At 41.4% G+C, this 21,084-nt stretch overlaps 1 protein-coding gene across 11 annotated transcripts in view; it reads right to left on the reverse strand.

The window, feature by feature from the left end:
* Nucleotides 1-3,976: 3,976 nt before the first annotated feature.
* The window catches only part of HIVEP2 (HIVEP zinc finger 2), a 135,804-nt gene continuing 118,696 nt past the window's right edge, over nt 3,977-21,084 (reverse strand). For all 11 annotated transcript variants that reach the window (XM_053974667.1, XM_053974659.1, XM_053974664.1 and 8 more), the window contains 4 exons: nt 16,456-16,631; nt 13,738-13,839; nt 12,329-13,239; nt 3,977-5,655 (listed from right to left, as the gene is read on the reverse strand). In XM_053974667.1, coding sequence (XP_053830642.1) covers nt 4,837-5,655; nt 12,329-13,239; nt 13,738-13,839; nt 16,456-16,631 — 2,008 coding nt within the window. In that variant the 3' untranslated portion in view covers nt 3,977-4,836. The remainder of the gene's footprint in view (nt 5,656-12,328; nt 13,240-13,737; nt 13,840-16,455; nt 16,632-21,084) is intronic.

Raw genomic sequence — 21,084 nt, forward strand, 5'->3', positions numbered from 1 at the left:
AGATGTAGCATATGTAAAGACCCCAAGAATAATTGCAGAACAAGTCAAGCTATCCAGCATTTTCATCTTAAATTGACCTTACAGTAAGCATATGTTCAGGGTCTGTGTTTAGTGTGTGTAATCTGTGTTTGAGAAAAGGGTACAGGAACATTGTCACTGTAATAAACTCAATTAGTACACAGAGTGCTGATTTTTTCATGCAGGCATCTTAACTGAAAAAAAAACCCCACCAAAATAGTGATTAGACTAAAATACATGATCTGCTGTGCAGGTTTTGCATTGAATATCCTGGATTTACTTTAAGGACATTCTTTAGAGAATATTGATTGAGATTTTCAGGGGTGGCTGAATGACTTAAAAGGATAACTCCCATTGACTTATTCCACTGGACAATGAAATAAATCAATAAGGCTTGTTCTCCCTGAGCTATTTAGGACAAAACCCAATAAAGGATTCAGGCACTGTGACACCTAACTTTTGGGATTTGTTCCTCACTCTGAAGCCCAGAATTTTAAGTTTTGGCCCACCTCCATTGGACATAAGAAACTCAGCCACGTCAGACAGGAGCTGGATGCTAAGTAGGAAGCGTGTTTGGAAACTGTGCTCTCTAAGCCGTTTAGAAGACTTCAGGCAGGGAGCTGCTTGAACTCAGTCCTTATCATTCTAAGTCTCTGCCACACCGCTCTATTCACCAGCTTTCCAGGCAGCTCTCTTCCTGCTGAGCAGGGCACATCCAACAGCTCTTCCTCTTGGGGACAATAGCCTATAGTAATGATGATCCAGTGAATCTTGAATATTTTGTTTCACAGTAGGAGAACTTCAGCTGGAAACAAAAAACTTCGTGTGGGGCATTTTAGGGCACTCTCCTAGGACATTTGAGATGTTGATCTAGCCAGTTTCAGCACAGATTTGGGGTGGTTTGGGCTTTTTTTAGATATCCATAAATGGGGACCAAATCACTAATCTGTAAGAGGAGGTGACAGCAGTTGCCAAAAGTATAATTCAAGAGGGAAGCATATTTCATCATATGTCAGGTATTTTCAAAGACCCACTCAGCAGGGCCAAGGGATCAGTAGATCCCTTGGAGGATCTAGGTCAAGAAATACACACTTTCTAGTGGCCAGGTCAATGTGGGAGGGGCAGAGGCGTGAAGCAGTTCCAAGAAGAGAAGTTCACCTCATGCCCAAAAGCAGGAAACAGCTTCAAACAAGGCAGGGCACCTTGTAAATTGAGGTGCCTCTAGGGTTAAATGGGAATTGACTGCAGCATTCTTGAATTGAAATTTTTGCACTTAAGTCCCTTGACTCCATTTGGGTCTGCTATAGTTAATGATGCCCTTTATTGGTGCTAATTATAATTCACTGCTGGCAGTGTGTCCTGCAGTGGGGAAGTCCACATAGAAGTATTTAACACGCGATAGAGTTACTACTCTGAGTCAGAATCTAAAGCTTTGTGAGAGGATTGTGCAGGCAGCTCTATGAGACTGATACACCCTCTGTCTTGCTGACGCGGTAAGTCCTGAAGTGACTCTAGTGACAGTATTCTGAGAGAAGAAAAGAGAGCTTGCCAGAGCATCTGTATTTTCCATGTGCTTTACAGAAAAGACATATGGATCTCCATAGAAAATTATAACCTCCTTGAACAATATAATAGGTAATTATATTCCTGACATAGAATTTTTTTAGCACATTGTATATAATGATCCTTGTTCGGTTTTGCAGTTTCTTCTAGAGTGCCCTGTTAAATCTCTTCTTTTCACCCCTTTTAAAAACACAAAACGTTTACATCAGAGAGCTCAGGGTTACACTTTTTGATCCAAAGAGACCTCTGTGCATTCACTGCACTGCGTACTGTGGAGGAATCCCCTCCCCATCACCCTCCGAGGGGCTGTCTCACACAGGCAACTCCAGTCCTGCCCGGAGACCGACATTCCCGGCAGGGAGCCATGCAGCTGCATTCTCCCAGCACGGAGGCTGAAGCCGTAGGCTCATCACAGCAGGGCACAAACAGCCCCACACCATCATCTCCACAGGCAGCTTGGAGGGGGCTGCACTGGGAAGTGCAGGCAGAGTGCTCACGGAACTATTTGCCCCCCAGTCCCCGTTGCTGTGCTTGCACAGTTGATTTTGAAAATTGATGCTTGCCATTTCTCCTCCACACCCTTTACAAAGCATGAAAAGTCATCATTGATGCCTGTGCCTTGTATGAGGAAATGTTTTTTTTCAGAGCACTGTATACACATTAGCTCATTAAGAAAATACAATTAAGAATGTAAGTACCTGAAACCTCTTCAGCGTTGCTCTATTGTAACCCAAAAATATCACATGTAATTTCAGTGATACTTGCTCACTGATTATAAAAAAAATGCCCCAAGGCTGAGAAGGTGGATGGCAAATTGCAGCTGCAAATCAATTAAAATAATCAAACAAGTCAGAGGTAACTCCCACAGTAAGAGGGTTGCTTACAGAGGCAATGTTAATAGAGCATTTACCATCAGGGGTTGCCTGGTTCTCTTTTAATAAAATATCTATGATTACCTGATTAGCTGATCATTGTGCAGAGCATTTTGCTCTCAATACAGCCATGAAGCCCAGGAGGAGAGAGGCTTTTATCAGATGGAGCTTGTTTATTTAAAATGTATAATTGAGTTCTCCTTTTTTTATGGAAGCATGATCCAACAGGCTGCTCATCTCCAACTACATATACTGTTTCTCCTCTCTCCAGCCTGAGATGAGCCAGTTTTCTGGCACATGCTTATCTTGGCAAGGTTACCACAATGATCTGGAATAAAGGCAGAACATTACAATGGGTATGAGAAGCTAAGCTTTAATGTTTAGAAGTGGTCACCATCCATTATGGTATTAGACTAATCATATGCCATCATGTCGAATTACGACAACATGCCACCTGTGGCTCTGCCCCCACATGGTATTAGCAAAGAAATAAACTGGTTTAGTTTGATAATATGTGAGAAAGCAAATATATGCCTACATTTTTCACTACCACTCACATTTTTAAGGGTGCTTCTTGTGCAGAATGCTGGAACACAAATAAACTTGAAAAATTCAAAGAACACATGAAAACTAGACACCTCATACATGTAACTGTATATTTATTTCTTTTTAAAGAACACTCCTTAGATGTATTTTCAATATACAAACTTGTTTTCACAGATTTATAATCCACTAAATAGCACAAAATATAATCCAGGTCGTTGGTTTCTTTCATCTGTGCGTATGCATGCGTGTGTTTGAGTGTGTGTGTGTGTGCGTGCGTGCAGGCACGCATGCTGCTGGTGGTAGTGGTAACCCACCACACGTGTTCAAACACAAGCCCAGGCTCCTCCTCCCTTCCCTCTGGAGCAAACCTTGCCCAGGTGGAGACCCTACACTGGAAGACTGTGACTTTCTTGCCCATGAAACCCATTTCAGAAGAGGCTGGGGTGGCGGTGCTCTGCCTTGGCAGCAGGGAGCCGCCACACACCTCCATCCACAGGACAGGACGGAACAGGACAGAATGGGAGCCTCCCCTGAAGCTGGCACAGGTATTGCAGTAGGGAGTGGCCAGCAGTGGAGTTCAAGTGCAAGGAAACACCTTTTTCTCCTCTCCAAACCCCTCTCTCACACTCCAGAGCACTTCTTCATGATACCTACGCCCCTTGGTCAGTCCTCAGGAGCAGGGCACTGCCAGGCTCGGCAGGGCGCCGTGTGTCCAGCCAGCAGGCCAGCTCCTCGCCCAGCCCCAAGCGGCCGTAGGGGCCTTGCCACCCTGCTGCTAGAGGCCAGGGAGTGGGTCAGGACGCTGCTGGACTCTGCCCTCTGGCAGGCAGCAGTGCCCCGCTCCCTGCTCCTGGAAGCACCAGCATAGCAAACCCTGCTGGTCCCGGTGAGCTACACAGATGGCACCAGTGATGCACATATTTACATGGGGTGGAATGTTTTCCCATAGCTTTTTAAGGAGTATATAGATCAACATGTTCACATAAGACCAAATACTTTTAATATATTTATAACTGTTTTATAAAGCTTTGAAAAAACTCACAATAGCACATTGTTTTACTTTAATGCTTTACGGTACTATCAGTTTAAAATCACAATCAGCACTTAAGTTATAGTCAATCTGGCAAACAAGAGACAAAAAAAATTACAAGAGTTAAGAACTGACTGATACATCTTTTATCTTTTTTTTTTTTAACTAATGCATAAGTGCAGAATAATATAAGATACTCTAGTTTAAATATCTTGTTTTACAATATACATTTTGTTCTAATTACGCAACAGTAAATCCCATGCTTCACATAGAAAAGCAATCCACAACATTAAGAAAAAAATTTACAATTTATGAAACAAAGTAAATAAATATTAGTATTACAGAATCAGAGCTGTACATAAAAGCTGTTCAGTTTTAATCATATAAAAATATGTTTTAGTGCAACCTCACATATATTGATGCTGTTCTGTTTTACATCATTTAGATCCAAGTGTCCAAAAAAGGAAAGAAATTACATTTATTACAAAGCAGATACACAAATTCTAAAATATGTACAAATTACTGCTAAAAAAATGCTTATAAGAATATAAGCAAAGTAAAGAAAAGGCACAAACATCTGTACAATTTAAAAGTACCAGACCCAATAAGAATTTCAAATTTAGTTTTGGTCAGGCTCATGATGTCTTGTTACTTTATCTAATTCTTTTGATATAACAAAAGTATATATAATAGCAAACTACTGTAACTTAGAACAGGCATGCTGTAAATTTGAATACTTTTTCTATGTCTAGAAAAAAAAAAAAAAGTGGGGTAAATGTATGGATGAAAGTCTCCATGCATCTCAGATCAATGCGGCTTGCTCTTCTCAGATGACGGATCTTTCCTTTCCTGTGTGCTTGATGGGGGGTCGCTCCTGCTGTGAAAGCCCAGCTGCTGGACATCCACAAAGCTCTTTCTGTAAAAGGTGGGATGGGCTGGCGCAGTCTGTGATGTACCAAAACTGTCCTGTTCACCACCGTGCAAGTCAGGATGGGTGGCTGAGGCACAGGGCTGGCCCGGCTCAGATCCACTAAAGTGTTTAATGCTAAAATGTGCACTTTCTAAGGGTTTCTGGTGAGGCTCAGAAGGCCTCTGCAGCTGCTCCGCCCCGTGCAGAACGGCTTCTTCTGTGGCGATTCGCAGAGAGGCTATGGCTTTTGTACAAGTCTGTATGTTCTCCTCCTGCTCCCTCTCGGTAGCCACGACACTGTCCTCGGATGTGCTCTGAGCCAGCAACAGCAGCGGCGAGGAGGGGGCGCTGGGGGGAGCAGCGGGGTGCAAGCTGTGCGGAGAGGTACGTTTCTCGTGGTGCTTAGAAATACTATACGATTCTTTCGTGAGGGCTTCCGCGGTTCCTCTTTTGTTCTCCTCAGAGACCTCCCTCTGCAGGGCCAGAGTGGACGGAGAATGTAAACCTGAAAGGGCCACGGGGACTGAATGGACCATCTGGATACCCCCAATAGGCATCATGGGGATAGGTGCTCGGATCTGTTGCTGGGAGTGTAGTGGAAGATGACTGAAGACGTAGTCACTCGGACCTTCGGGGAACAGGCTAGACCTGCGGTGCTCCATGCCTCCTTTTTCTCCATATATGTTGAAGTAAGGTGCTTGAGACAACCCCCTCCTCTGTAACCAGAAGAAAAAAAAAGAGATGTCAGCAGTGCTACTATCAGAATTCTTGTCTGGCTGCCAAACCACCTATCTGCTTTCCTGTCTAACACAACCTCCCATTCAAGAAGCACCTTTCATTCAGATGGATCCCAAAGCATTTGGAAAACTCCACTGATTGCATATCCAAACAACAGAGGATGTTTTGCTTAGCTCAGCCCTACAGGGCTCATGCCTCTGAGGTGAAAGGCAGTGGCTAGTTAAGAGAGTTCACAACACAATGCAGCAATTTAGGTCAGGAAGTGGAGGGTATTATATTCAACTGAAACTTTGAACAGTATTTGGGAGAGATAGATAGATTTTCATTCCCCAGGAGAAATTTGGCCAGGAGATCCATCTTACCCTCTCTTTTGGAAAATTATGCTGGTATTTAAACTTTATTGCAGGGAAGTAAGTACACATCTAAACATCCCCTGCTCAGCACCACTGCTTGGCGTAACAGGGAATATCTGACAGCATGTATGTATTTACTGCCTTCTGAAAAATCTGCTCTTGAGCCCCACAGAAGGTACTTGCTCCCTGGGAGCTTTACCCAATCCTTGGTGAAAGCAGATGGGTATTTTCATGTAAGTTCAAGTGTCTCTGTGTGATGAAGACACAAATTTTTTTAGTCATTGAGACAATGGAGCACCCCTCTGGCTTATCTGCAGTGTAAACAATAAATAATAACAAAAGCACAGGCATCAGCTGTGAGCAAAAGTGATGATTCTGTCCCAGGGAGACTCACCCACTCATAATGGGATTGAGAAGAATGGGGGATTTTGCGACAGCTAATAAAAGCCAGTCTCGCAATATTGACATTTTCACTGCCTTCCCATTAGTTTCTGCCTTGAAAGAATAAATAGCTCCATCTCCACGCAGTATTAAATATGCCCTGGGCTTTTGGGTTCCTTTTTATTTTCATTCCTAAGTTTTAAAATTTGTTTGCTATCTGATGATTAAGTATTATTTATTGCTGACCAGAGGAGTAATGATGACAGAAGTGCAGGATGACATTTTCATAATTATATGTGGGATTTGGCCACACATCTCTCAGGGACTCTCATATGAAATTAAATGAATGAAAACGTTCATCTCTGCTCTGTAAATTGACCAAACATGGATCAATTGCCCTAGAGCTGTATTGCTACTACAGCCTTGGTGTGGCAGCCTGAGGACCGTGCTGCTAAATGCCAATGCATTGAAGTGGCAGCACTTCACTGCTGGGAAATCCTAGCTCTCAAGGCATTAAGCAACCTCTTGATCCCATCCTAGGGAGCTGGTTTAGGGGGCAATTAAAGATTCAGTTTCTGTGCTACCCAAGAGCTCAATCTCACTGTGCTCAGATGCTTTGTCCTGTTTAATATAAATCAATGTCGAGACAGGAAAGGGTGACCCATAATCATCAAACTTCAGAGATATTATTCAGAGACTAATCTATGTTCGTAATTTTCCTATTCAGAAAGTGAGACACTTGAGTCTCATAAAAGAGAAACTGTCATAAGAAAGCACAGTGACAGCACATTATATTGCTGAGTGGGGAAAACTGTACAAAATAAACTGCAACTGCCAAGCCAAAAGACAGTTCACCTACCCTGTCAGTCCTTCCTATCACTAACTTCAACTCTGTACAGCTGCTTGCCCCTATTTTTTTCCATCTTTGGTCTGTCAACCAGTTTCTCAGTCATATTGTCCTTTTGGACGTTTCCTACACCATGACATTTATTACTGATGTGAACTTGGGCTAAGGGAAACTGAGCAAAAAAAAAAGGGTAAAACTCGTCAAAGAATAAACCTAGTCACACACAAATCTCTAATTGAGAAAGACACTGGCTTCATGTTTTACCCTGCCAGAGTTTCATAAGGAAATACAGCAAGAGTCTTTCTTTATTGGATAGAGGTGGCTAACATGACAGAAACTGCTGTGTGCTTCAAGATCTGCAGCATCATCCAATATATGTCTCGTATGCCCAATTTTAACACAGACAGTGACAGTGTGTGCATGTCACTGGATACCTTCCAAGCCTGGCTAAGCACATACTGGACAATTTTTCTCTAGCCCTGGCAGGTAAATTTGGAAGCAGATAACATAAATGATTACAATCACTAGTAAGTGTTCCTACCTCTTACCCTGATTTTATTTCTTTTACCAATATCTAGCATTTTCATTCCTACAAGCAGACACACACATTCACAGAGAGAGACTGTCTCTTTTCAACAAGCATCCTGAAAATCTAAAGACTTTCTGCAGTTGACAGGGCAGGTATTAGATCACAGAGCACAGAGCAGGAAGTCACGGCATCTTTTTGCAGTGCAGTCAGAATGGGTTGCTGCCAGTCCTGTGAGCTGAGCTCTTCACTTTGTCAGGTTATGGGAATCCAGTTAATTTCCTATTAATTCTCATTTGTTACAGTTTAGTATATTTCCCTTCTACTCCAGGTAACATATAATTTCCCAAGCAACAGTATTCTGTAGCAGCTCTTCACTAAATGCTCTGACCTGGTCACAAAGCTAGACTGCCACATCACACCCCTGAGCAAAGCCACACCCAGCTTCACAAATCCCCCAGAATGCCTCAGGGATGAGATAGGGTTTACCCTGTATCTGGTACATCACCCAAATCAGGCTGTGTGAGATTAAGAGGAAGATCACATTTCAAAGCCAAGCATCCTTCACAGACATCCTCTGGGCAGCCTCAGACCACAGCTTGCAAAAAAATGTTGGGTGGAAAACAGTCTCTTTGATTAGCATGTCATAATGTACTTGAGGTTTTTTAAAGTTAAAAACCAGAAAACACTGAACTCTATAGTGAAAACCAGTAACAGAACATATTACCAATGTGCCTCCTGAAAGACATGATGCTCAATGAAGTGACTGTAACTCTGTGTGGCACTCACTTTCAGGATCATCTGTGCAGCCCTGCACAGAATGCACCACAGTAGCCCAGATGCACCAGTGAACCTATTTACAGTTTACCTGGAATTCAGAAGTTTCTGGCTCTCTGTGCAAGAATGCATTTCACTCAAGATGATAAAGTAGTGAGTGTTTGGGAAGTGATTTAATATCCATGTTTGGAATGATCAAAGGACCTTAAGTCCTATCAACTTTCAAGTGGTCATAGAGGTGCCTAATTCCCTTCAGCCCTTCTGAATACATCAAGACAGGCTTCAGACTTCAAAATGAATGAGATGAGCAACAAGATGGCAACAGAAGCAAAATCCACTATTGCCTAGAAGCTAAAATAATTGTGAGAGACCAGTCTGTACCACTCACTGCAAGGCACCTTCTTGATCTCGTTGTGTCTATCCTGGGACTAGAAGAAGAGGCAAAGGTTCTGGTCTGCACTAGGAAGTAGCAGGGTGTACTAAGGGTTGGGATGGGACAAGCAGGAACAGAGTAAAAACTGTTTGTGCTGGATCCCATATTCACAATGCAAATGTTGTGGGTTTGGAAGGGAAGGTTACTTCAGGTTAGCCCTATGTGGCCTCTTTGCCGTCACTGGAATGGCCACTCACAGTTCAAGTACACCTGCTGCTCTCCTGGTGCACATTTTCAGTTTAATTCCATCTGACAACAATCCAGGTCACTTACTCCAAGACTGAGCTGAAAACGTGAGTCAAAACACAAAAAATGTGACAATAGAGACACATTTGATCATGCCTGATCCAAACTAAAATGCTAAAAGAGATTCACTCAGGGCGAACAAATGAAGCCTTCCTATTCCTACTCTTTCTCTCAGGACTGACAGAAGATGACTGGGAAGAAGAATACGAGCCCTTTGATAATGGCATCAGCCTCTTCAGTAAGGAAAGAAACCTCTGGCATTGACAGAAGATAAGATCCCAAATGTATTTAGAGAGCGGAAGATATCTGGCATTAATTTTAAAGACACCAATTTAACTAGTCAAAGCCAAGTGTGACCCAGCACACACTACAGACTTAGGCTACTTTAGAGAGAGTATGCTGTTGCAAGAGTGTATCCTGCTATTGATTGCCAAAGGAGAATACAAGTATTTTCCTGTATTTTTATACAATCTAAAAAAATATTTACTTTCACCATGCTCTTTTCCACTTCCTAAACAAATAATTTTAATTGTTTTGTATGTGGTGCTTTCAATGCCTGAGCACGAGACCACCAAAGTGCATAGACATTCAACAAGAAGCAAGATGAAGAGTAACTAGACCAGCACTGGCCAAAGAGACTAGAGCAAATACATCCGTTTCAGTTGAGAAGAAAGAAAACTGGCTTCTTCTGGGAACTGCAGGCACTAGAAGCACAAAACTGCTCTTATTCCTGCAAGGACTGGGAACCCAATGCAGCTCTTAAAGTATTTTAAGGATTGTAAGCCAGCATGAGCATCACCAATGTAGCTGCTAATGATATTCTGGTTTGCTGAATTTCACTACTCTAAAAAGTGAAAAACAACCTTTATGCCTTTTTCTTCTCTGACAGCTTTCATTTATAGCAAACTCAGGTGCTATTTGTCTTCCCACATGCTGAGTATAATAACTTGTGTTTCACTTAAGCTTGTCTAATGTTTGGCTAAAGTACATTTTCCAGAAAGGCATCAAGAGATGAGGAATCCATCTTTCCTTCCTTCCAGTCATTTGTTGCAATGGGCAATCGTCCTCACTTGTCATTTTTCTCATTTAAGTTCGCCTAGGCTCCGCTTCCAGTGATGCTTCCTGTATTCAGGTTGTAGTGACTCTGCTGAGGTCTGGCCTTCTCTCTCAAAACACTCAACATGCCATCAAGTTACTGATGCTTTCTGTAAGACAACTGATCTTTTACATTGTGTTTTTCACTACCACATGCCTGACTCTACCTCAAAAACAAGGTAAGCGCTAGAAGTCCATCTGGCATGGTGGAATTTTCAAAAGAAGGAGTGAGAAGTGTTAAGAAAGTCCTTAAAATGTGCTAAATGCCTTGCTGGAAGGTATGCATAATGCATAAGAAAAATATTACAGCAAGAACTGTTAGATGGCTAAGGATGACTGTTAACATAAACTTTTGCTAGCATCATTATCCCTCTAAAATCCTTACTACAGGATGCCAGTGTGTATCATGTGGGACAGGAGGGACTGGGGCATCCTGCACAATGTCAGCTGTAGAATCCCATATGATCCCATTCATTTGATATTAAGACATCTTGACTAGTTAAACTGGTGACTCTTCACCCACTTGTGCTTCCTCATGTAGTCAGTAGAACTGCTGGTGGGATTTGTATCCTCTCTCAGCTGTGCAGCGATCGCTCCTGTGAGAGTGCAGCAGGGTTTCAGCATGCCCTTTCTCAAGGACCATTTAATCAGTCATCCCTCTCCAGTGCTCTTTTGAAGAACTGACTAGGTCATGGGACAATGTCTAAAATGTGGGAGAAGCACCTGTGTTGCTCTCTCCTATAAATATGGACACTCAAGTTGCAGCTTTCCCTTATACCCCTAAAATGCTGGAAAATCACTTTGGATCTGCCAGGCTGGCAGCATCTCAGCTCTTTTTGGTCCACCCCTGCTCCAACCATCTTTGCCCAGGGGCATCCCTCACTCCCTTCCTGGGAGCAGATAACACATCAGCCTGACTCTACAGAGAAAATCACACCAGAGCTGAGAAATGCTGACTGTATGAGTTCAGGGTTCTTCTCTTCCACTGAGGAACACTGCAAAGACTATATGGAGAGCCAAGAAGACTTGCAATGGGGAAGCAGGTAGAAGAGGCCAGCCAGGAGAAGAGCAGGGAGCAAGGAGCTCTGGGGTAACCTGAGACTGTCACAGCTTGCCCAGGTTGAACCCACACACAGGCAGGCAGTGAGAGGGCAGCCACAACAGCAATATGGCGAGGAAAGCAGAGTAAATAAATATGTAAATTCACACCTAGCAAGGCCATTCCTTACCCTGAAGATGTAATCTATTTGTGGAGGAAGTGCTTTGTGAATGCTAGGACTGGTCAAAAGTGCCAATCTGGCAGTTTCTGAGAGCTGATTTACCAAAAGGGAAGAGCAGACAGCAGCTGCACAAGTTTTGCTTATCTACACCCAGACGGTTGCAGCACTTTCTGCAGGGCAGACAGCTGCCTGCTCCTCTCACACAATAATATCCTTTAAATTCAAGCCAAAGATCATGATTTCAGTGTGCACTCTGCTTTTCTAAGAAGTTCCATTATCTTTGCATTTTTATTCCATTAAACAATACTCAGTGATGGGCACCATACCACAACTACAGGGCTTTAAGCCTTGATTTTGGCCGAATCTCAACTCAGAGTCTAGGAAGTACAAGATTTTTTACAGTGCAGAAGCAAGCCTCACAAACCATGTAAGCTTTCTGGACCATTTAAAAATTATATATATACATAATATATAATGAATATGGAGGCAGAAAATGCAAACCAGCCTAATTTCATTGAAGTTCATGGAGCTACTCAGGGTTCTACCAAGTGAACACGTGCCCCTTAGGCTGACTCTAGTGCATCTAAATGAATCAGCATCCTGACTTAGTCTCTGTCTATTCCAAATTTCTTGCATTTGTTCCAGGACTTCCCACCAAGGCTCAAAGTTTATGCCTTCTTCTACAAAGCTGCAAAGATTTTTGAAATGCTCAAGTTCAGTAAGAGAGAGCACAGTTTTTGACAAGGGGAATGAAAATATTCTTCCATACTTACTGAATGCCCCACTGGAATAGATTCAGACTGTAAATATTGACCCATGGACAATGCTGGATTATGGTACAAGCCCCTCCGGGGAGATGCTGCTCTAACAGAGGCCATATATCTCCTCTCTCGCCTGGGAGACAAATCTCTTCGAACAGACACATCTTTCCCTGGTGACATTGGTCTCCTTGGCGATAGGTGACGTCTTGGTGACACGTCCCGTCTTGGTGATAACTCTCTCCTCAGCACAGCCTCCTTCCGTGGGGAAAGGTGCCTCATGGGTGAAATATCTCGTCGGGGTGACAGATGTCTTCTGGGTGACAAATCCCCTTTTGGCATTAAATACCTCTTTGGTGAGTTATCTCTGTAGGGTGAAGAATCGTAGCCAGGTGACGATTGTTGACTGGAAGGTGAGAGGTCCCTCGGAGAAGAACTGGGATCTAGCGAAAGCGTGTAATCCTCATCCATGCTGCTGGGTATGTCCAATCTGTCTTTATCGGGCTCTGAATCTGTACTCTTACTCTGGAAAAACCTCTGATATTCTGTCATTTGTGTGTCATCACAGGAGTTGCTTGGTGTTATAAGCTGAGTAACCTGAATGCTAGGTAAGGTAACCAAGTAACTGATGAGGGAAGAGTGTCCCACTGAAAGGGAGCCCTCTGGGGAAGCCCCCTGAGATGCCCCAGCCGAGTTCACTGACAGGGAGGAGAACCGAGGGGGCTGCGGGCTGGTGCTTCTTGATCTGGTTTTTGGTGTTGAGTCTCCCTGAGTATCATCAAAATCATCCTCATCTTCATCATCATCATCATTGTCATCGCCGTCCTCGCCATCTGATTCCTCCGCATCAGAAAACTGGTGCTCTGCTGACAGCCCTGCCAGGTTGCTGCTCTTCTCTGCCTCCTGCTGCATGTCCTCCATATTTTCTGAAACAACCACAGCAAGTCCAAATGATTAGCACATATCCCACCTCTCACACCACAACCATTCCCCACCCAGCACTCTTACTGCCACCGCTGGATACTCTTCATCTGAGATGGCTGCATAAAGCCATTCCTCATTGATTAAAACCCTATTTTTTCAAAATAGTATCTACAATCCTATACTTGAAGTATGAAAGCAAATTCATCCTATACTACCTTGCAACTTCACTACTGGGAGCCTTGACAACAGGCCATACTTTTATTTCTAGTGCCTCTTCATGTAAAAAAGTATAACCCAGACAACTAGATAGGATTTTTTTTTTTTTTGCTTCCTGTTTATTAAAATGTTAACTCTCAATTAAAAATGCCCCAAATACTTGTAATATATTTTCCCATACCCATCACTGTGCTAAAGTGCAGTGAGTCATTTGCAGACTCCATACTTTCCATACTTTTGTGGGAATGAGGCCATTCCAGATAAATTAAATCATTTTGACATACCTGCTTCTTCAGTTTCAGCATCATCTACAGATGTCATTGATACTCCAAGCTCCAAGCATTTTTTCATGTGTGCTTTAGACTTCATATGTTTTGTCAGATTTCCTATGGATCAGAGATTAATGTAATTAACATACAACAACAATCACTCTTCAAGTAAGGTTTTGGTGTATCTTAACTCCATTATGCCACAGATAATGGGTTTTAGCTTTAGAAAACACAACAGATAGGGCTGACTCATCAAGATCACTGGCCTCAGAGCCTGTTTTAATGAGAGTGGGTTCTTATATCTTTAGAAAATAAAAAATTCAAATAAATTCAGGGCCTGGGAGGTACATAGGCATCTCTCCAATTTTCCACATGATATTTAGGCACCCCTACAAAACTCACTTTGGGATGTTATCTGTTCCTGGACTCACTGTTCATGATATGTACAGACTGCCTAGACATCAAAGTAAGTCTACAGCACAGCAGCCATTCAGGGCTCATGCTCCCATTTACACAGTGGTACTTTCAAGGTAAGGGCTCTCTCATATACTTGGTTCATGGTTTCCCAATGCTCCATGTATTTGAAGCATTTAGAAGCAAAAGTACCCCACAAAAAGAAAAAGACAGTTATAGGAGACTTCTCTATGCAAGTTTACCATCTAGCTGCAGTCTCTGAACTGAGAGGAGCTGTGCTTACAGCGCCCATCTGGGATGTGGGAAATTCAGGTTCAGCCTCCAGATTTAGAACAGGGATCTAAACCAGACACAGCAGAGATTTGAAAGCAAATCTCCTGTTCCCCTGAGGGAGCAATCCAACACTAGACTATTGACTTTCTGGAGTGCCTGTCTTGGTCTATTTTTTCATAGATTAAAAAACTGGGTTGAGATTGGCCCCAAGAGACATTTCATGACAAAGAATCTTGAGCACAAAGCACAAGCTGAAGAATATCACTCTAATCCATTTGCTACTTCAGCCTCATTTGCAACACACAAAAGGGAAAGCATGGCACAAGCAAACCCAACCCACTACAAAGACATGGTGCTTCTTAGCTCAAGGAAAGCCCTCTGGAAATGCATTTATGCTGCTTCTAGGACCCCAACCAGCATCTCCAGATGGTGTTGTGGCACGTGCCATCTTGGGTCAGGAACACTGCACTCCTCTGCTGGATAGCACAGGTGGGCTTAGAAACTCACAAGCCAGGCTCTTCTTTGACTTTCAGTTCCAGCTAGTTTAAATAATTCCCTTCACATTAGGAGTTTCTTGAGCCTGTGCACTGCATGAAAAATCTAACTTGGACATTGATACTTCTGGATGGCTAAATGCTCAGAAAAACTGAAAACCTAAGTACCTCTGAAAGTTTGTCCCCTACTGCTCTCAGCGAAGTAGCAACAGCAGTTATGAGGCTGACAGCTGCTTATAATCAGTAATGCACCAGTTAAACACTTCTTTGTACTTCGAAGGCTAACCTAGTCTCTTACTACTCATTCCCTTTCTGTGCAATTGCAAACCACCTCCTCCATATTTCTTCTTCTTTGTCAGAAATGCCAGCCACAACAAGCAATTTCTCTCTGGTTTTTTTTTTTTTTTTTTCCCATGTCATCTCTTCTTCCTGGAATGTCTTCTCTGAACACAGCTATAAAACCACAATACTGTCATGTGCTTCAAATCCCTACCCAAGACCCATTCCTCCAGCAATGTCAAATGTAAGCAATGATATGAGAACAGCTCACCAAATGATCTACTGGGACTACAAATAAGCAGCTCCTTGTCTTTGTCTCTACATGCCCATGAAAGTTCTCATCTTAAATTAGGCTGATGCGTCTACTACCATCCATCAGCTGTTCCCATCTTTGGCACAGGAGAACTGCTGGAGTGATGGAAACTATTACAATTCTCAGTCCTCTAAACAGCCATGAAGCTGCATGGTGATCTTGGGAGAAATTTCCTTCAGCTTCCTTTCTCCCACTTTGAGTTAAGTTTCACTACACTGGGACCAGAATCCATTCTTTTGTCTGCCAAAGGGAAGCTAAGGAACTGAGAATCTAAGGCTCATTTAGGCTGTGCTACGAAGAAATGATACCAAGGAAAGGATTTTTTTTTTTTTTTGCAAGGAGATGGTTGCATCACGAATCTGAATTCCAAAGAATATCATTATCTGTGGCCACAGGGTGACAAATGGAAGCTTTTTTCTGTGCCGATAAATACATGTGAACAGAAGCTATCAGATCTCTATTCATAATTAATGCCTCAGTGGATGGACTGGCCCATCTAGGAGACATATATTATTTATAAACTTGAAACTGACCCACTGTAAAGCCTGTGAAGGCATGTATTCCTCAGCAGCTGATGCTCTGCTTCTACATTATGTCATAAGAAGTATGGTCTCCTGGTAGTATTTAAGTATTTAAGCTGCAATTAAAATTTGCACCATGTAACAATGTTGGCAGAGTATTATTTTTCAGGGTGGTTCTTATGGTATTACATTTTCCCTGCAGACAGAAGGACCAGCCAAGAGCCTCTAGGTCTTAATGAAGCTATCCAAGGAGTCTCAGAGTCTTACAAAATCCCTGGAACAATTAAACAGAAGAGAACTAACTCTCTTATACAGTCCTGTATATATAAACACAACAATTTTATTCTGAAGAAAATACTCTCCTTGATCGCAATGGGTGGATGCCAGAAGGCAAAATAGCTCTGGAAGTGGCAAGAGTTCAGCAAAAAAGGTCAAGTACCTTTAGTTTTGAAGGCAAAATTGCACAGCTTGCATACATAAGGCCGGACATCAGTGTGAGTGCGGATATGTTTTTTGAGCATGCTTGGCTTTTTACAGCGAATGCCACATTCTTCACAAATGTACTTTCCTCGGCCACGACCTCTGACATAGACATAATCCTCATTTGATTTATACCTGTTGGAAGAGAGCAAGTATTTAAGTCATACAGACTTTAGGTCTGATACATGTACAAACATCACTTCTATGCATCTGATCCTCATCATTAAAGCAAATTCAGAGAAGTCCAAAGGAACTACTGAATTTTCAGTCTGGAACTCATAAAGTATTTGGCTTTCAGAGAATGTACTGGTCCCAATGTATTTAAACAATATGAGACCAACAGGTTGCAGTATGAGAACAGTATAAACAGCTTGTCAGGAAACCAGTGAACAACCATTTCTATAGTCACAACTACAAATATAAGCCTGCAGGTTGTATTTCAGCTCACTGTAGTCTTGTACAGCACAGACATTTACAATAACTGAAAACAGTGTTGTTTTGCAGCACGGTTCATTTAACTATTTTAGTGTATTTATCCCTTGGGATCAGATAAATCACATCCTGGAAATGCCCGTTTCTTCCCATTAAGCAAAAAAGGAACAAAGATGATGAGCAAGGATGTATTCATTCACATTACACATGCCTGACATTCCCAAAGATAAACTGCTCCCTAAAGAGACACTGAGTTGATTTCACTCAGGTATGTGATGCTTTAGAAATAAAATGGTATATGTCAAACACAGATACTTTGAAGAAGTGAAATCAATGAAATAAATGAATTTTTTCTTATCACAGACATATAAGCTTTTTTTGCTGATGACATAGTGTGTAGTTAGAAAATAAATAAGATATTAAAATCTATGTAAAGCTATACATTGCCTTTATTATCATGCTAAATTGTTAATACTGAAATCTAAAGGCATCTAGGGAATCTTCTCAGGCTGTTCTGAGGTTTGAAGACTGGTTTGGGGAAGAATTCCATCCTCATTCATTCAAAGTAAAATTCAGGAAATGCAAGAACTGAGAAATAATATTTCTTCTGCCCTCTGTCCTCCATTGCCATCTTCCTAAGCAGCACAAAGTACTTTTAGTCATTCTATGGAGGCACAACTCACAAAATATTGTTGGTACTGATATTCAGTACTTTAAATAAAAACGGGACTGTGTGAAAGGTTGTTAATGTGATGATAACTCTACAAGAAAAAGATGGCAATTTTTGGGTTACAGAGCTGGAACATTTTTCAAGTGTGTTGTTCTTAGATGAACATTTTCCCATATGTTTAGCTATATCATGGGCAATATAAATTCTGAAATTAATATTTTAGAAAAACATAAAACAGTGTCCTGGTCTCAAGTCCATCTTCTTATCTTTTAAACACATCAGGTCCTCTTTCAAATGCGGATGCCTAAATTCAGGTTTTTTCATCTCATTTCTAACAAAGTTGTACCTCTCCCATATCCTTCATTGTCCCTGACAGCATGAACAAAACTGGAGTAGTCTAATGTAATGTAATATTTAGTCATCTCTGTAGCAGGTTTTCTGTACAATATTTTTGGGATCTTGGCTGTCTGGCTGCCCCATTTCCCAGGTTCTCCTTCATATGCACATGCCAATGACTGCTAGTCAGCTCTCTATCCACTGCTTCATCAACTTCCTCCAAGCTTTCTCCCACAGACAAAAAAAAACCAAAAAAAAACAAAAAAACAAAACAAAACAAAAAAAAACCACAAAAAAACAAACCAAAAAAACCAAAAACAAAACAAAAACAAAAACAAAATCCATTATTATTTGAAATACTGCTATTTTATCTTCTCTTCATCTCTCCTTACAGTCTGATTTTGCTGCAATGGAGTCTACAGTACCACCCCTGATAGATACTGGTAAGATAAATGCTGTGCTATTACATGTGCTTTTCTGTTGCTCCATCTCTGCTCTTCTGCTTGACCTCATTCCACTGGCTTCTGTCACCTGTCAGATCCCATTGGACACAAAGACAATGATAAAACGTGTGTCTCTTCATCGTTCGTATAGATGGTTTTTGGCCACAACTGACCTTGACTCTTTAAGTATGCTTCATCATAACAATGACTCTAAGAGAAATGACCACACAAACTTGACATTTAAAGAAGGGCTAGCGCAAAAACTAAAAGACCAGAAGTCAGAGTCATGATGATTGCCTTTCAGACCTCAGGAATATTCTAACTGCTAACTTGTGCTTCTCTCAAAGATTTGAGTAATTTTGCCCTTCCTACTATGTAACATCCATGTAAGGACTTTGGCCACTGCTGTTCTGGGTTTGACTAGGATGGGACTCTTGAGTTAAAAAGCATTAACAAGTTTCCAAGTCCTGCAAATTCTATCCAAAATGTTATTTTATTTGAGTTCTTCAATTAGAGTCTATTACTGATAGATATGAAAATACAGATATAAGCAAACTGTGATTTCTTGCTGTCAGCTGATAATGTCATTAAACTAAGTGTCAGATGAGCAGGCATACTTGTCCTGTCCCTTCTTTCTTTGCACACCATTAGTAACTAACTGTACTGCAGCAAGGACTGAACTTGAAATTAATGCTTTTCTTTGAGAAATACTGCTTCATATCCCATCAGTCACATCTGCAAGTCAGATGATGGAAAGCAGACTTTGTGATTCAGATAATTTCACTTGAATCAAGCCACCTGCCAGTGGTAATAATGCAGTGCTTAGTTTCTTTCTTCCAAACTCCCTCTGCTACAATGCTTACAAAATGCTCTTGATGGACTTTCTGCGGTGAGGTGGTGATGTGCTGTGACATCTGGTGCTACTGGTTGACCATTGGACTCGATCTTAGAGGTCTTTTCCAACCATAACATCTCTATGATTCTATTATCTCCTTTTTGCCTCAATTCTGATTCTGCTCCTTCATCTTCTTACTCAGCCCCAGCTATCTGCTTTTTGCCCAGCTGCCATATGAATGCTCCACCCCACTGGCACAAGGCAGCTGCAGAACTCCACTTGCCTGCTAGGTGGACAGGCTTTCACACAAACAAAAAGCGGACAACCACAGATCTTTCTCAGCTAATTACCTTCTTCACACCTATGAAACAAAACCAATCACAAAGCCTAAGGAAACCCATTCCCCATGAAAACCAAAAACCAAAATGAAAATATCCTGCTGAAACAAGATATGACCATCCATGCTTGTCTGGTCCAGAGGTGAAAATGTGACATGAAGGTAACAGACATTTGCTATATAGTTCATTGCACTACGTACTGAGAGGAGATGAAGATGTGCTTGAAGAGAGAAGAACAAAATAGCTCAACAAACAGCCAAGAAGAAGCAAGCATAGAAACCCACCTATGTCAGAAAACAGCTTTAAGAAGTGATAGACAATAACTTGAAGAGAAGGAAAAATTCACTAACCAGGACAGAAAGCAGTGCACCAATTTTAAAAATAGCCAAATGAATTTCTAGAATGGAAAGAACAAATGTATTCTTCCACAAATAATTCTTGTAAAATGTACCATAAAGCTGTGATGCATGAGTACAGAGTGGACCTACTGACACTGCATCACCTCATTTGCTGCAGTTTTGTAGTTTATATGTTTCTATTGAGGAAGTCCCAGTCTATTGCACAGACTATTTGTTCTCCCCACTCCAGAAATTAATGTGCACATCAAGGTTTCTTATGTTTTGTTTTACTCAAAGGGTATCTAAACATAGCCAAGTATTACTAGGAGACATTTCTAAGTGAAGTGTGAATTATATGATTTTACTCAAATAGTGTCATAAACCTTATTGGTGTACAGGAAAACTTAAGGTAGTGCAAGTAACACACAAAATTTCTTGACATAAGTATTAGATAGTAGAAGTTTATTATAGAGTGATCTGCTGCAGCTCACACTCATCTGAATCCTCCTTTAAGTTGCTTTTCTTAACACACTTTTACTCTTCTGACCTCTCATCTGACCTTTTATACTTCAAAGTGGGTGTGAGTTGAAGTAACAGTTCTTTAAATTTCTTGTAAACTTAGGCTTACCACTGAATTTGGGTCACTCTTGTAAAGCCAGTCTACTGGCTTAGGTACTAGGACAATTTACAACTACAGAGAACAGTCAGGATAAGGGTGTCTGGGCCAGCACACTATAAAAACCTCCAAAATAACTTTTTCAGTCTTTCAAGCAAGATGTAGGCTATACTCCTTCAGTGTTGCAGACTACAGAGAAATGGCAACAGTAATTTCATAGAGATTATTCAATCATAGACAAAAACACAACATCAATGAAGGACAATTGAGATTTTAAAGGGTAGAAACTGACAGGAGAAGAAAAGGGATGTATGAATTTCTCACATCTCACTCCTGACCTATTTAGTTACCCCAATAAAATAGTGCTGTGGGACCATCTAAGATTGGTAAGACTGAAAACCATATCTTGTTTAGCCACCTGACTATGCATGACTAAAAACTGGCAAACTAATTGCATTGTGTAAGAATTCTGTAAAAGAAACTCATTAATATTTTCCATTTAATTTCATTTTCTTTTCTTAACAAGTTTCTTAAGCCTCAAAACAATGTTAATTGGCTTTCCCCTCTTTCTTATTTGTTT

The sequence above is a fragment of the Vidua macroura genome, chromosome 3 (genome assembly GCF_024509145.1).
Source record: "Vidua macroura isolate BioBank_ID:100142 chromosome 3, ASM2450914v1, whole genome shotgun sequence".
Lineage (NCBI taxonomy): Eukaryota > Metazoa > Chordata > Aves > Passeriformes > Viduidae > Vidua > Vidua macroura.